General features: G+C 44.9%; 1 protein-coding gene across 7 annotated transcripts in view; it reads right to left on the bottom strand.

Moving 5' to 3' along the window:
• The window catches only part of LOC309608089 (serine protease 45-like), a 105,372-nt gene that overhangs the window by 21,184 nt on the left and 67,810 nt on the right, over positions 1 to 16,378 (bottom strand). For 6 of the 7 annotated variants that reach the window (XM_082347413.1, XM_082347414.1, XM_082347417.1 and 3 more), the window contains exons 7-11: positions 15,866 to 16,115; positions 13,500 to 13,526; positions 10,078 to 10,225; positions 9,296 to 9,570; positions 8,261 to 8,424 (exon numbers count right to left, since the gene is read on the bottom strand). In XM_082347413.1, the coding sequence (XP_082203539.1) occupies positions 8,261 to 8,424; positions 9,296 to 9,570; positions 10,078 to 10,225; positions 13,500 to 13,526; positions 15,866 to 16,094 (843 nt within the window). In that variant the 5' untranslated portion in view covers positions 16,095 to 16,115. Of the gene's footprint in view, positions 1 to 5,755; positions 7,931 to 8,260; positions 8,425 to 9,295; positions 9,571 to 10,077; positions 10,226 to 13,499; positions 13,527 to 15,865; positions 16,116 to 16,378 lie in introns of those variants that run through there. The other variant, XM_082347419.1, reaches the window with a different exon arrangement.

The following is a 16,378-nucleotide window of genomic DNA, read 5'->3' as shown; positions in this document are numbered from 1 at the left end:
GATTATTCTCAGCCCTGGCAGAAGGAAATGGAGATGTGAGGCCCTGAAGATCTCCCTGCCCACATGCCATGGCAAGCAACTGCACGGCCCTCACTGGTCCTCATAATGGGACTTAGAGGCAGGGTGGGGCAGGGCATCTCTACTGTGTGAGAATTTTAGAACTCATGGTTTGTTTATGCAGGGCAGCAGGGAGTGAGCCTCTGCCCCAGGGTTGGGGGCTCACCCAGCTGGGGCAGCAGCAGGAGGCTAAGCAGACAATGTGGTCTGGGTCATGGCCTGCCAGAGCCATGATGTGATGCTGCTGCCAGACACCTCTCTGGAATGGTGCTGCTGATGCCTTGCCCTGAGCCTGTGACAGCATGTGCTGTCTGGCCCGAGACAGTGCCTCCTGGGCTCAGCCTTGGCCTTGACGGGGACCCTGTATCCCTAACCCTAAGTCTGTCATAGCGCCAGGTATCTGGCTTGTGACAGTGCCTAGTGCCTGGCCTGTGAGGCACTCCCAGTGCCCAGTTCAAGTTCCTTTATGAAGCCCTTCTCATGGCTCCCCTGGAGGTATGGAAACTGAGGCTCTGAGAGGGGGACGGCTAGTTCCTGCTGTGATTGATTGAGCTGGAACTGAAGTTTTCCTTTTTCCCACTCTGCATTTTTAAGAGAACAGCTCATGGGTAGAGGCCAGGTGTTTTGGGCCTGGGAGGTGAATTCCTGAGAGGAAGCCGCTTGCAAGCGTGGGTCTTCATGAATCAGCAGAATAAATGACATTTTGGGACCCCTCCCCACCACTCCATTGAAGTCCTCACCCCAAGAATCCCATGAGGGACTGTCCAGGAGGACGGCTCACTCCTGCTCCACCCCGTTGCCAGTGTTGTCAAGATCGTGGGTAATGAGATTGATGCTCATTACACTGCTAGAGGAGATGGACTGGGGCCAGCACTGTGGAAAACTTTGGAATCGTTTAGCAAAGCAGAAAATGTGCCTACCTCACAACCTGCAGTTCCACTCCTGGTTGTGAGCCCTAGAAACATCATGCACGTATGCAGGAGGAAAGACACGTGAGACTGTTGGCAGCAGCACTGTTGGGTAGAGCCCCAACTAGAAACTACCCAGCTGCCATCAAAGGCAGGATGAATGCACGGAATACTCGAGCAATGAGAACGGACCACTACATGTAGCGACATGGGAATCTCATAAAACATATTGCTGAGTGAAAGAATTCAGACAGCAAATGGTACATACTGCATGAAATTCAAAAACAGGCAACACAAACTATTTTTAGGGATACATGGTAGAAAATCAGATTTCCTACAATCAGATTTCCTCTGGGGGAAAGAGGGAGAAAGAGGGAGGGAGAGAGAGAATAAAGAAAATCCAGAGAAGTAAAATTCTCTCTACTCTTCTGCCTTTGTGGAAAGTAATGCTTTACGGGGGAATGATCAACCAATAAAACCAAGATAATTGAATAAAGACCAAGCATATCCGTTATCACTGCCAATGTGAATACAAAGAAAAACCTCTACTTTTACAAGTCAGAGATTCTTATATTGGGTAGAAAAAAATCCACTCACATGTTACTCAATAGAGACTCACCTAAAACAAAGTGATATGAAGCAGTTGAAAGTAAAAGATGGGCAAAAATATATTAAGTATATGTAAGCAAAAATAGAAATGACAATATTAATCTCTAAAGATGTAATTCAGGACAAAAGCTTTAAACAGAAAAATAAAATTACTCTCTGTTGAAAAAAGATAAAAATTATAATGACTATGTAACATTAAAGTTCTGTTCATCAGTAACAACATCAAACAGTGATACACGAGAAATGGAAAAACCTCACTTGCAGTGGGAGAGTGTTCTCCAGCTTTGTCTATCTTTGAAGGATTGAACATCTATAAAAATCAACTGCACACCAGACTACTAAGAAAACCACAATAACTTCCCTAAAAGTGGAACTAGTTTGAGCCACATTTTTTACCATGATGCAATGAAACAAGGATTTAATAAGAATGAGTAAGTGAAATAAAACAAATGACTTGAAAATTTTAAAAATAAAGTTGGGGGCTTCCCTGGTGGCGCAGTGGTTGAGAATCTGCCTGCCAATGCAGGGGACACGGGTTCGAGCCCTGGTCTGGGAAGATCCCACATGCCGCGGAGCAACTGGGCCCGTGAGCCACAATTACTGAGCCTGCGCATCTGGAGCCTGTGCTCCGCAACAAGAGAGGCCGCAATAGTGAGAGGCCCACGCACCGCGTTGAAGAGTGGCCCCCGCTTGCCACAACTGGAGAAAGCCCTCGCACAGAAACGAAGACCCAACACAGTCATAAATAAATAAAAATTTTAAAAAATAAATAAAGTTGGTTAACTTATTTCAAGGAAATAAAAACATTCTATAAACTATTTAGAAAATACTAATAATTAGAGCAATACATTAAAAAAACATTTTGAGTGTGTTCAAGGCAAATCTATAACCTTAAAGGTATTTATTATTGAATAACAAAGAATGAAAATAAATGAATTAAATGTTCAAAGCAAGAAACTGTAAAAGGTACAAAATAACCCCAAGGAAAATCTGTAAGAAACATGTACAAAATATAAAATTATATCCTAATCAATTATTACAGCAGAGTTAGGAATGAACTCGATGATCTGGATCTTTGTAAAAAGAAATAATATTAAATAGGACAACGGGCATATTTTACACTGATGGGGTATAACCCATCAAGATGGTACAGCAGGCATGAACCTTGTACTCCCAACAACACAGCTTTCAAACACAAAGCAAGAACTGTTAGAACTGCAGGAAGAAATAGACAAACTCTGAATTCTCATGATAAACTTCTCAGAAATCAACAGATTTATAGATATAAAATATTTGAAGTGTTGAGAGGATTTGAATAACACAATCAACAAGCCTGATCCAGTCAATTATAGCTAGAACTTTGTTTCAAAACACACATTTTACTTCAAACGCACATGAAATATTCAATAAAACTGACCAAATACTAGGCACAAAGAAAACCTCAATACATTCCAGAATGTGGAAATAATTAAATCCATATTGATATAATTTTTAATAGAGAAAAAGGAGAAGCCCCTATCCCTCCCCCAAACTATCCGTCAGGAGATTAAATAACACCCATATAGTACTCTTGGGTTAAGTAAGAAATACAGTGTGAAATAAAAAACAATATAGAAATGAATGGCAGTGAGGTCAGTACATATAAAATCCTGTGAAATACGGCCAAAGTGAGACTCACAGGAAATTTTATGGAATTAGTGAAAATATTAGAAATGAAAAAAGTCTATTATAATGAACTAAGCATACTACTCAAGAAGTTAGAAAAAGAACAATAAAGTAAATCTCCCCAAAGGAGAAGATTGAATTACTAAAGCTAAAAGAACTTTCATGAAATAAACAAAAAGAAGCATATTTGATCACTAAAATCAAAAGGTAGTTTGTACCATTTAGGAGTTGACAAGAGAAACTTCCACTCAAACAGGCTTAAAATTTCTGTCTCCTCTCTTCAGTGATGGTGGCTTCATTCTGAGTTGATCCCCTTATTGAAAAATGGTTGCCAACATCCTTCTGCTTCCTCACCCACATTAAGAGAGACAGTATGGGGACTTCCCTGGTGGTGCAGTGGTTAAGAATCCGCCTGCCAATGCAGGGGACACGGGTTCGAGCCCTGGTCCAGGAAGATTCCCACATGCCGCGGAGCAACTAAGCCCGTGTGCCACAACTACTGAGCCTGTGTGCCTAGAGTCCATGCTCTGCAACAAGAGGAGCCACCACAATGAGAAGCCCGCGCACCACAAGGAAGAGTAGCCCCCACTCACCACAACTAGAGAAAGCCCGCGTGCAGCAACGAGGACCCAACGCAGCCAAAAATAAATAAATAAATAAAAATTAAAAAGAAAAAAAGAGAGAGACAGTATGCATTTCTCTCCTCTAACCATACCTTATGCTTATTGGGATAACCTAACTGGGGTCAGGTGGCTGGGCACTGGACTATGCTAATTAGATCAAGCCAATGAGCCACCCACTTGGGAGCTGGGAGTGTGACAGCTTCTTCCTGAAGATGATGAGCAACATGGCAGACAGTGTGTACTAATGACTTGGACCTGTAGTAATATGAGGGAAGGATGGATACCATAAAGCTAACCAATAACAGTACACCAGGTGTTTTTTTGGAAAATACCTATGAAATAGACAAAAATTTGGCAATTTTAATCTTTAATAATTAAGAAAAGTGAAAGAGTACACATGTAAATAATATTAAAAATAGGAAAGGAGCCATAGGTTCAAGTTTTACGTATCAGTTTAAAATTTTAAAATCTAAGCTAAATTGATTTATTTTACTAAAATTAATGCAAAAAGAGGTGGGAAACCCAACTAAGCCAATAACTATGAAAAAATTTTTTTAAATAGTCAAAGATTTGTCCCCTAAAAGAGGCATCAGGCCCAATAAGTTTTACGTGCACAATCTACCAAACGTAAGGAACAGATAATGCTGGTGTTATATAAACTGCTCTAGGGCACAGGAAAAGACTAGAAAACTCCTCAACATGTTTTAAGATGCTAGCATAGCAATGGCACCAAGGGTGGAACAGAAAGGAAAATTGTAGGCCAATCCAATATTGGAACAAAAATTCTAAACAAAATGGTAGAAATTTAATCCAGAGTGTATTACAGGATTTACCTAAGAAACCTACCAGAGATCTAGTCATGTGTTTCACTAAGTAAACAAATTAAATAAGAATAATCATCTTAACAGTTCACAACTGTGTCACCTGGGCCCAAAACCGTGCCTGACACAGAGGAAATTCCAAGTATCTGGGGAATGAATGAAAGAATGAAGTCAGGGTCAGCACATGTACCCTCACCATTATTGCTACTATTTCATATTGTGCTGGAGTCTCCAGCAATGAGATAGCAAAAGAAATAAACGGTGTGACTTTCAAAAAGTACAAGAGGGAGCTGTCACCATTTTAGGTGATGTGATTACCCCAAAATAAGCCAAGAGAATCAACTGAAAAACTACTGAATTTAATACACAGTTTTGCAAGACGACCAGGAATCAAGATCACTGCTTTTTTAAAATCCATCAACAGCTTTAAAATACCTAATATGCAGAATTAGAAAAAGTGTAATGGGAAAAGATACCACCCATAACAGACATAATCAAAATTTGTAAACTACTTAGAAATAAACTCAATGGTTTTCCAGACATCCATGAATAGAAGAGCTGAATGAATGGAGACATATACCATATTCCTGGTTAGGAACTCTACACTGTAAAAGTGACAGTTCTCCCCAAATTATTCTGTGTATTTAATTTCAGTTCAAATACCAATAACATTTTTAATGAAAACCGACAAACTGATTCTAAAGTTTATATGGAAGGCAAACTTTGTAGATTAGGCAATTTTTTTTTTAAAAGAAGAGGAGAGTTTTTTTCTACCATTTAACAAAACATAACATGAAGCTGATTGAAACAGAACAGCACTAGCCCAGGGACAGACAAACAGATTAGTGGGAAATAATAAAGGTTTCAAAAACATACCCACAAATATATTAGGATTTCGTTATTATAAATGTGGACATTCAAATCAGCAGGAAAAGGATGGACTCTACAAGAAATAATGTCAACCGAGTTGGTTCTCCAGTTGAAAACAGAGTTAGCGCCTGACTCACACTATACATAACAGAAATTTCAAAAGGATTACAGTTACACATAAAAAATAAATTTATCAAAATATTAAAAGAAATATGTGGGGCTTCCCTGGTGGCGCAGTGGTTGAGAATCTGCCTGCCAATGCAGGGGACACGGGTTCGAGCCCTGGTCTGGGAAGATCCCACATGCGGCGGAGCAGCTGGGCCCGTGAGCCTCAATTACTGAGCCTGCGCGTCTGGAGCCTGTGCTCCGCAACAAGAGAGGCCGCGATGATGAGAGGCCCGCACACCGCGATGAAGAGTGGTCCCCACTTGCCACAACTAGAGAAAGCCCTCGCACAGAAACGAAGACCCAACACAGTCATAAATAAATAAATAAATAAATAAAAGAACGTGAATTTCTTTAAAAAAAAAAAAGAAATATGTGAAGATAGTTTTATCATCTGGAGGTGGAGAAGGCCAAGTTAAGCAAGCCACAAAGTCTATAAAGAAAGTAAACACTGACTTCATTCAATAATAATTTTTAAAGTCTTTACAGGAAAATTACCCATATATTCCACATATTTGTAAAAGATAAGTGGCAACAACTGGAGAAAATATTTGTAAAATAATTGACAAAAGCTTAATATTCAGAAAAGATAAAGACCTTCCATGAGAAAAAGATAAACAAGCTAATTTCTAAAATAAGCATATGAACGGAGGATTTACTAGTGAAAAGGTATACCATTTTTCAATAAACACATGAAAAGATATTTTTCCAATCAAGAAAATGCAAATTAAAACAGCAATGATATAACTTTCTACCACTGGATGGGAAAAATTTTTGAAGATTAATAATATCCAATTTTAGCAAAAAGGAGAAGCGTTCATTCTTGTATACTGCAGGTGTGAATGTATACTGGTTCAGCTTTTGGGAGGAGTAAATTATATTCATCCAAAATTACTAAATTCGTGTTTCCTGTGATGGTCCTCCCCTGAGTCCACTCCTAGGAAGACCGCGGAAGAAATGCTTCAGACTGTGTTCTCCCCCACCCCACCCCCGAGCACGCAGGAATATGCTCATGGCAGCACTGCCACAATGCTGACAAGTCAGAAACAGCCTAAAACCTGGTGCTGGTTAAATAACATACATTACATCCACACGGTACACATGCAATAATGTAAAATTATGAATAGCTCTAGTTACTGACATAGGTTTTCAAGGCATATAGCTTTTTCTAAAATGTAGGTTATTAATAATACATATACAAGATTCTATTTATTTAAAAACCATAAAGATATTTTACTTAAGGATGCTAACAATGATTACTTCTGGGGAGGGGAGCAGCATTGGTGGTGGGGGTGAATGAGCAAGGGAGACTCTTTCATGTATTTCTGAATTTTTTTGGTAAATCACAACAAAAATTCAGACATTGTTTTTAATTTTTAAAAAATGTAGGAGGGGAACTTTTGAAATCAGGTTTTTTTTTTAATGCCATTTTTTTAAAAAAAGAAAGCTGATTTTGGAGCATGATATGTGGGTCCTTCCTACTGTCACCTACAGTGCATGTCGCAACTGCTCTCTTACAGCACACCCACTTTACAGTTGAGGAAACTGATGCCTCAGGCCCAGGACCTTTCCCAACGCCCCAGCACAAGTGATATAGCAAAAACCATCAGTCCCCACTCTGGGGAGCCTCCTGGCAGAATTAGTTCCAGGAGGCCTTACCCACGCACCAACCCCCAACTCCCAGGGCCACCCAGAAAAGAGAACAGAGCCAGCTCATGTTTGCACAGATTTAATCCCTGCTATCCTGGTCCCCAATTCCAAAGCCCTTCTAGGCCACACTTCCCTTCTCCTGGTCACTCAAGGCCTAGTCATCTACCACATCCCTTCCCACTAGGAGGCCAAAACAGGACCCAGTCTCCCAGGGGGTCACTCTTTCCCCACCTTGACCCTTGTTGAATACAGACCCATGACCTTGGTCTAACCTTGATCTGGCCCCATTCGGCAAAGGCAAAGCACGGAGAAGAAAGGAGAAGGGAGATCAGGGGCCCATCTGGGGCTGCAGCAGCCAGGACAGGAGTAGGAGCCAGGAGGAGGTGCAGGGGACTGAGAGAACTCCATTGCTTATTTGCTTCTTGATCCATTTGCTGTATTTGGTGATATGGGTGTACACACCTGGATTACGTACTTGGGCGCAGGCCTTTTCCCAGGACAACACCCCAGCAAGAATCCATCTGCCCTCGACTTCACAAGCCAACGGACCCCCAGAGTCCCCCTAGGCAAAGAGAGAGGAGTGACGGAGGCTCTGGACCCAGCTGGGACCCAAGGGATTGGGGGACCCAGAATGCCCACCCTCTGAGTTCTGCTTGGAAGCTTCTTTCATTCCTTGAGGATCTCACTACCTGGAGTCCTCCTTCATTCCTCAGTTGGGGATCCCATCCCAGAATATCAGGCAAAATCAAAGTCACGGGGAAGGAAGATGGGAGCAGAGCACTACCTGATGATGACAAACAGCGAGGCCAAGCAAACCTCTCCCTGGGGAAATGCCCCCCACCTGGAGTCATCCCAACCGAAGGAGAGCTGCCAGAACCTCCCAGAAACTTACATAGCACAAGTTTTCTCCATAATTGGTGGCACAGATCATGTCCCCCAGGACAAGCGGGACAACGCGGGGGATGAGGGACTTCTTGCGGTAAATCCGGTCACACATCTTGTTGTCCATAATAAACACCTCGGCCTCCCGCAACTCTGGGGTCAGCGTGGAGTTGGCTGTGGAGGAGTCCAGTGGGGTGAGAACTGACTCCTCACTCTACTCAGCCCTGCCTATTCCCAGGGTCTTGTCACCTCCATCCTCAAGACTCAGCCACACCCCTTCACACCTCCATGCCCTCCTTCACTTGGCCCTTCCCCCTGTGGTGTGGACCACGTTTGGCAAGCACCTTGCCCTCTAAGGCTCTATTTCAGGATCCCTTTCTCTGGGAATCTTTTGCTCCTGAACCAAGCAGGCTACAATCCAAGTTTCAATGCAACCACTCAGAAATTGAGACCCCAACCCCATGCTGCTTCTCTCCAGCCTCTGAGCTCTATACTGGCTGTGCCCTCTGCCACCTGATTGACATTTGCTCTTCCTTCAGGCATCTCAGGCAGACTCTCTGCCAGAGCTCATCCCAGATCCCTCCCGACTTGCTCTCAAGATCACCTGAAAAAGTCTTTGCCTCTTTCCTTGTTAATCTGTGCTTCCACCCATACTCAGTTATGAGATCCCTAGAGGCAGGGCATGCATTACCAGTGACAAGGGTTTGGCGTGTGGCAGATGCCTGAACATCTAAGTTTGTCAGGTGAACAAATAAGTGAGTGAGTGAATTTATGAATACCTGACTCTGAGCTTCCGTAAGAGGCAAATGATCAGGATTTCCTAGGCCTAAATGAAGTGCCCATAGCAAATGCAATGGTGTAAACCATGGCAACGGTTCCCATGTGAGGAGCAATCCTAACACATCCAAAGAACCAGGGGCCAGAGGTAACAGCCACAAGCTTCCTGAGAGGCACCATGAGAGGGCTCAGCAGGAGAGGCCCCAGAGGAGGAAAGGAGTGTACCCTCTGGGGTACCACACGTCACCCCCGACCCCATCCTCCTCACCTGAGAAGCGCTGTTTAACCTGGCCCCAGCCGGTCACCCAGCACTGCGTCCCAACCTTCAGGTTGTAGCTGGGCTCCGGGAGGCAGATGGGCTGCACGTACTTGCTGACGACAACAGGAGTGTGAAGCTGGAGGAGGGCAACATCACCCGTGATGAAGTTCCGGCCCCAGTACTTGGGGTGCATAATGATGTCCCTCACAGGGATCGAGAGGGCCCTTGTGGAGTCCGTGGGCTTCAGCTTGGAGGTGCCGAGAATCACTGAATACTCTTTTGTGCTACAGGAGACACAGAGCCCCACCTGGTAGATGTCAGGTTCTCAAGCAACACTATGCTCCTACCTCCGCTAAGGACGTTCCTCTTAGCAGAAGTCCTGCCTGATTTGCCCTGCTCACTCCATCTTGCTCATCCGGCCAGGGGGCCCTCGGAGTCAGAGATATGACTGCCTCCTCATTCATCAGTCAAGCTGATTCAAGTGGCCTGGTCTATGTGCTGTGTATTTGAGTGTGCAGCTATTAGCATGCACGCATGTTCTAATGTGTGTGAGGGGTGGGGTGTATACGGGGTGTATGCTGTTGCCCTGGTCAGGATATAGTCTTTGTTGCTTGGGGCTCCTGCCCCAGCTCAGTCCCTGGCCCTGTGAGGTCATGAGCATGACTCTTCCCTGTTCTGGACATCCCTTCCCACTCCCCCCCACCTCCCCCACTGCCACATTGTTTCATAGAGGAAATAAGGAGTCTAGGCTGGGCCCGCTGCAGCCCTGGGTCTCCATGGGCCACACTCACCCTTGGATGCAGTGGGCAGCAGTCACCACCCAGTCGAGATCAATGAGGGCCCCTCCACACACGTGCTCATTTTCCACTCGGAGGCTCACCTCCCAGGGCCAATAGCGGGTCACGTCCAAATTCTTCGGCCACCAGGGTTTGCCACAAGCTTCAGGAACAAGCGTGACAGGGAGATACAGTGGCCGCATAGAGGAGGATAAGAATGACTGTGACCAAGATGCCCTCCAGGGTAATCTGCATGAGGCTGTAAACTTGGGAACTTGCTTCCATTTCAAAGAAGGGGAGACTGAAGGTAAGAGAAGAGCAGTGGCCTGCCCAAAGGCATTGAGCTGGACAGAAAATGACAATGCCAGCAATAAAAAGCATCAAGACAGAAACACAGAGACATGACAGGAGGAGGAGAGAGATACTGAGACACACAGGGAGCAAGCAGCACAGAACCTCAAAACAAGGGAGAAGCATAGAAGGAGCCCCAGGACAGGAAATGTATTTTCTTGTGTCAGGGTAAGTCCCTAAGCCACGTTCCTGAAAGGCTATAAAGCTTTCTGCATCTCTTAGATGCAAAAGGCCTCTGTCCCCACACTACTCAGAGTCAAGAAAAGCTCCAGACTTCTATGTCAGAAGTCTTTACATAGACCATTCAAGAAAAAGTCCCAGCATGGAGCCAATAGAGGCCTCCCACTCTGTGTAACAGCTTACACACTATCAGTTTGCAAGTAGTTCCAACAATCAAGTTGTATGACTGCATGAATATGAACACAGATGCAGAAATTGTAAATAAAATATTAGCTAATATTATATTTTTTAAAATAATGCACCATGATCATGTAGAGATCGTCCTGGGGTACAAGGGTGGTCCCACAATGGAAGCGCTCTCTGTGTATTCCCCACATAAACAGTTCTTTTTCTCTAAAAGAACTGTGCTTTTCTCAATAGACGCAGAAAAAGGCATTTGAAAAATTCAACACAGATTTACGACTAAAAAACAAAACACTCTTATTTAGCAAACTAGGAACAGAAAGAAAATCCTTATTTATACAAGTTATATGCCACAAACCTACAGCAAACATCATGTAACATTAAGAAACGGGCCAAAAAAATTACACTTTCTGAAGCCAGGAATAATGATACTTTGTGGGAGGAGGACAAAGGAAGTAACTGGGAGGACATAAGGGAGCTTCTGGGTGCTGGTACTGCTCTGCTTTCTGACCTGGGTGGAGACTGCACAGGTGCGTTCACTGTGTGATAATTTCTTGAGCTGGACACATAATTTGTGCACTTTTTTTGTGTATGTATATAATACTTCAGTAACTGACTTTTAAAATCAATAATATTTCTCTATGCCAACCAACCTGAGTATAGCACAACTATATTCAAAATAAGATACAGTTTATAGCTAAAAATTATAAAATACCCTGGAATTAAAGTATCCAACACTAAGCAAGATTTTTGCAGTAATACATGTTAAACTCTAATAAAGGACACTGAAAATGACTGGCATAAATGGAGAAAGATCCATTGCTTTTAAATAGAATAACTAAATATTTCAGATGTAATTTTTCCCAAAATTAATCTATAAAGTCACTTACCCAGTTAGAATTTTTAAGAAATTTGATAAACTTACTCTAAAATTGAAATAGAAAAACAAAGGTCCATAAATAGTTCCATCTTTGACAGAGCAAAGAAGGGACACTTGTCCTAGCAGATAGTAAGGCACACATCAAAGCCATAGTGACAAAAACAGTGTGGTATTGACAAGGACAGACAAGTGGACCAAAAAAAAAGGAATAGAGAGCTTGAGACTGTTTCAGAGAATACAGGAACTTAATGTAAATAAAGGAGCCACCACAATCAGTGAGTAAAGGATGGATTGTTGAGTAGATGGTGCTGGGAAAACTAGCTCACTATAAAAGAAATAAGAAAAACAAAACTGGATTCCTCTCTAGTAGTACTTGAAGACCTAAACGTGAAAGGTAAAACCGTAAAGTTAACAGCCAACCATGTGGCATGGGATGGGAAAGGCCTCTTTAAACAAAACCTCAAACCACAATCCATAAAGCTTTAAACTGATTAACTTGATTACATCAAAATCAAGGATTTTTGACCCCAGGAACAAAGTTAACAGTCAGATGACAGATTAGGAGGTAATATTTGCAATATCTAAAATCAATACAAGACTTTTATTAGGAATATACAAGGAACTCTAGGAAATCAACAAGAAAAAAGAATAGACAATATGCAAAGGATAAAGACAGTCAATTTGTTAGAAGAGGAAACTCAAGAAGCCAACAGCACATTGAGACATGCTCAAACTCATTAGTAATGAGAAAAATGTCAGTTAAACTAAGAAGTCACTTTTTTGTCTATTAGATAGGTAAAAAATGTAAAAGCTGGATCATGCCAAGGGGTGGGTGGTCTGTAGCAATATATACACCTTCACAAACTGCTGATAGGAATGCAGAGGGCTGACTCAATTGGAATATGGACAAATATAGATTAAAATATGCTATCAATGTAAATTTTTGAAACTGATAACTTGTACTGTGGCTATCTAAGAGAATATTCTTAGAAAACACACACCAGAGTATTTAGAGATAAAGAGCCATGCTGTATGTTACCCTCAACTGATTCTGAAAAAAATTTTGTGTGTGTGCGTGTTCCTTGTACTATTCTTGCAGTCTTTTTTGTAAGTTTAAAATTATTTCCACATAAAATGTTTTTTTAAATGGGACTGAATGAAAAGAGGAGGAAACAGAAAGAGATCTAGAGAACATATTATTTGCGTAAGTTAGAAATACATGCACACGAAACCACAATATGTATTTTTACAAAAACACAAACAGAACGATACACATCAAATATACAAGAAAGGCTGGGAGAAGGGTGAAGAGGGGGAATAGGGGTGGGGCATGGACACAAGCAGAAATAACTTACTCAACCAAACTATCCATAACAAATCAGGGTGCATCTGTGACAAAGGAAGCCCGTGAACAAGCAGGAGCAACCCAACCCTCCACCCTTGAGGTCTAAGGAAAAAGACAGGAAGACCCCAGAAGAGCCAGGCTCTGCAGACACTGCCACAGGGCCCAAAAGGCTCCATTTGCAAATAAACAGTTTAGAGCTCAAAATGTTTGTGTGTGGAAAAGGGTCTGCATCAGCTTCCTGGACATGTTCCCTGATGGGATGCAGCCCGGGTTGAACTTGAAGAGGTTCTGCATTCCCATAGGAGGCCCAAATACTCTTTTAATGTGCACTGTTGAGTCTGTACGTCCTGAACAGCACAGGCTGTTCTTTAGAAGGCAGGCCCTTTAGACTGAATTTCTGCTTCCTATAGACCTAGAAACACTATCTCTGTGACCCTCTTCAGAACATACCCTCCCAGGATCCAAGGTTTTCTTGAAGCAGGGGCTCATCTTACCCACCTGGTTTGGTGTTGTCTCCTTTGTAACCTGGAAGAGAAAGCGGGACAGAGATGAACTAAGAGGTTGTCACAGGATGAGAGTGAAGAGGTGCATTCTTCATTAATTAGTTAATTTATTCATTCACCAAATATTTCCTCACCTCCCACTCTGTTCCCAGCCTGGAGCCCAAGGCCGGGGGGCTGGGGGCAGGGAGCGGGGGTGTACAGAGGTGTATCAGACAGACACATCCTGTATTTGCCCTTGAGGAGCAGGTTGCCCAGCAGAGGAGACATAAGTAAACACACAATCACCCATGTGCGATCAATGCGGGGACAAGGCCACAGGTGTCAGGTAAGCCCAGAAAAGCGGTGGACAGGGAGGTTTCTAGAAAGAGGGGTTATTGTGCCAGATCTTAAAGATGAGAAGGTAAAACAGAAATGAAAAGTGACAACGACATTCTTTATGAAAGAAACACCATGGTGTAAGCTGGAGACTCCAGAGGATAAAGGGCAAGGCCCATGATGGCAAGAAATGATGCCAGGGGAAGAAAGTCAGGGGTCAATCACAAGTGCCTTCATAAGCCAGGCCAAGAAGCCTGAGTGAGACTCTCTGGGAGGAGGGAGGCCAGTGGAGGTGTGACATGGTCAGACTTGTATTGTGAAGGCAGTATGGAGAATAGATAAGAAGGTAACAAGACTGAAGGCAGTAAGATCCCACCATAGGCTCTGCAGAACCCAGGCAAGAAATGAGGGCTGAATGAAGAAGTGGCAGTGAGAACAGACTTGGTGAGCTGGATGTGGGACTGAGGGAGAATGGTGAGTCTAGGATGACCCCCCCCCCCCAGTTTCTGATTTTAGAGAAGAGTGACTACTATCCACGGAGTAAGAGAACCCAGCTTATAGGAAGAAGAGGGCCTCAACTTCGGAACCCAAGGAGTTGAGATGGTTCTAGGTCATCCAGGTACAGATGTCCAGTAGGTGGCTGCACATCCATGCACGTTGTTTTGTGAGGCAGCATCACATACATGGCAGCTCAATGCCCAGCGCAACTGAGTTCACCCAGGGAGCAGTGAAGAAGGAACCCAGACAGCATCTTAGGGAACACCAATACGTCAGGGGTGAACAGGGCATGGGTGGCCTGGGAGGGACACAGAAGGGCAAGGGAGTCACCCTGAGGTAGAGGAGAATTAGGAGGCATGGCCTGAGAGAAGCCAAGGGACTAGAGAAAATGAAAAAAGAGGGAGGAGCAGAAAGGTTAGGGACGGTAGGGCAGAGACACGCCAGGAATGGGCTAAGGGTTAAGTGAGAAGTGAGGAAGCACCTGAAGGAAACATGAAGTGAAAACTTATTTTGAGAAATGTGGCAGTGAGGGGAAGAGATAAGGTGAAGAAACACAGCAAATAGAAAGGGAGAGGATAAAGATCTATGAGAGCGCAGAGCAGGGGTGAGCAGGCTGACCCTCAACAGGAGGCCTGTCTCTGATTCCTAAGGAAAGGGGAGAGGGTGGCACTGAGTCGTCAGGTTTGGAGGGGCCCCCGGGGCTGAGGGAGTCAAGGGGACAGCACCTGAGGGCACGCGTTCCCTGAGGGAAGGAAGCCGCTGCTAGTGAGGCACCCTCGGTAGGAGCAGAGGGTCTGGGAAGCAAGTGAGGTGAGGAACATTCCTTTAAGGGTTTGGAGACCACGAGTTTGGCCCGGACCGCCTGCCTGGAGCGGGGTCTCCAGCAGTGCCCTGCTGCGTGGGAAGATGAGCGAGGCTGGGCTGGGGGTGTAGAGCGTGAGGGGCCTGAGGATGCCGTCAAGAGGGTGGTTCAGGTCTCAGCCGCGACATCCACGCCTCCAAGAGGAAACGCAGGGGTGCCCCCCGCACCACAAGGCCCCAGGAGGCTACAGGGCTGGCGGGTCTGAGGGCGGAAGCTGAGAGCGCGGGAGTCTGGGATCCCCGGGACCGCCCTGGGAGATGCCCGGAGGGGTAGCAGAGAAGGGGCTGCGGGTGGGCGCCGCGGGGCCTGTCCCGGCCTCGAGTGCGGGTTGCGGGGGGGGGGGGTGGCGGTGTCGGGGAAGAAGGACCCAGAACGGGAGCGGCGCAGAGCAGGCGCCGCCTCACCGGAGTTCAACAGCAGCAGCACCAGGAGGCGGCAGCTCAGGCCCGAGGGCCTCGAGGCTGCAGGCCCAGCGCTGAGGCAGGACAACGACGCGGCCATGAGGCCCCTGAGGCGTCCGCTAGCGGCAGCAAGTACGGCTCGCACGAGCCCCGGACGCCGCGACTACGTCTCCCGCACATGACGCACGTGACGCAGCCCCGGCACGTGACAGCCCCTCCGGCACGTGATGACGTCACGGACCCATGATGGTGCCCCTGGAACGTTGAACGTTCCTCTGCACTTACCCCACCTCGTGCAGGTTCCTTGAAGATGACTGCAGAGCCCTGGGCCTGTCATTGCCTCCGCGGTGGCCAGTCCCGTGGAAGTACCCCCAAGTGCCTTAAGTGGGTGACTGTCCCCCAAAACCTGGCCGGTGAAGGCACATCCAAATCCCTGGACTGGTGTTGGCACCTTGTCGCCCAGCCTCTGATCATAACCTTGTTTCCCTGGGCTTCCTGCATTGGAGAGCTTCATAATTTATATTGACTTGAGAATCTGAAAAGGTGTAGAAAGCACAAGAAAAGAACAGTAAGGCTAGGGAATCAGGGAGGATGTCTTTACAAAAGTGACATTTAAGCTGGACCTAAGATGAACAGAGAGTCTTGGGGGAGACCTCAAAGGAAAGGCATTTATCCTCTTCCACAAACCGTCAGTGGGATGGTGGAAACTGAAAGAAATGGTGGCGAATACCACCATTTCTTGGGCTTTCACAGGGTGTTTTTGTAGAAGAATGTGGTCTTTGGATCTGCTCAGCGTGT

The sequence above is a fragment of the Balaenoptera borealis genome (genome assembly GCF_965194805.1).
Source record: "Balaenoptera borealis genome assembly, chromosome: 12".
NCBI lineage: Eukaryota > Metazoa > Chordata > Mammalia > Artiodactyla > Balaenopteridae > Balaenoptera > Balaenoptera borealis.
The sequence above is the reverse complement of the archived record's forward strand: the minus strand, read 5'-3'. Positions and strand labels throughout refer to the sequence as shown.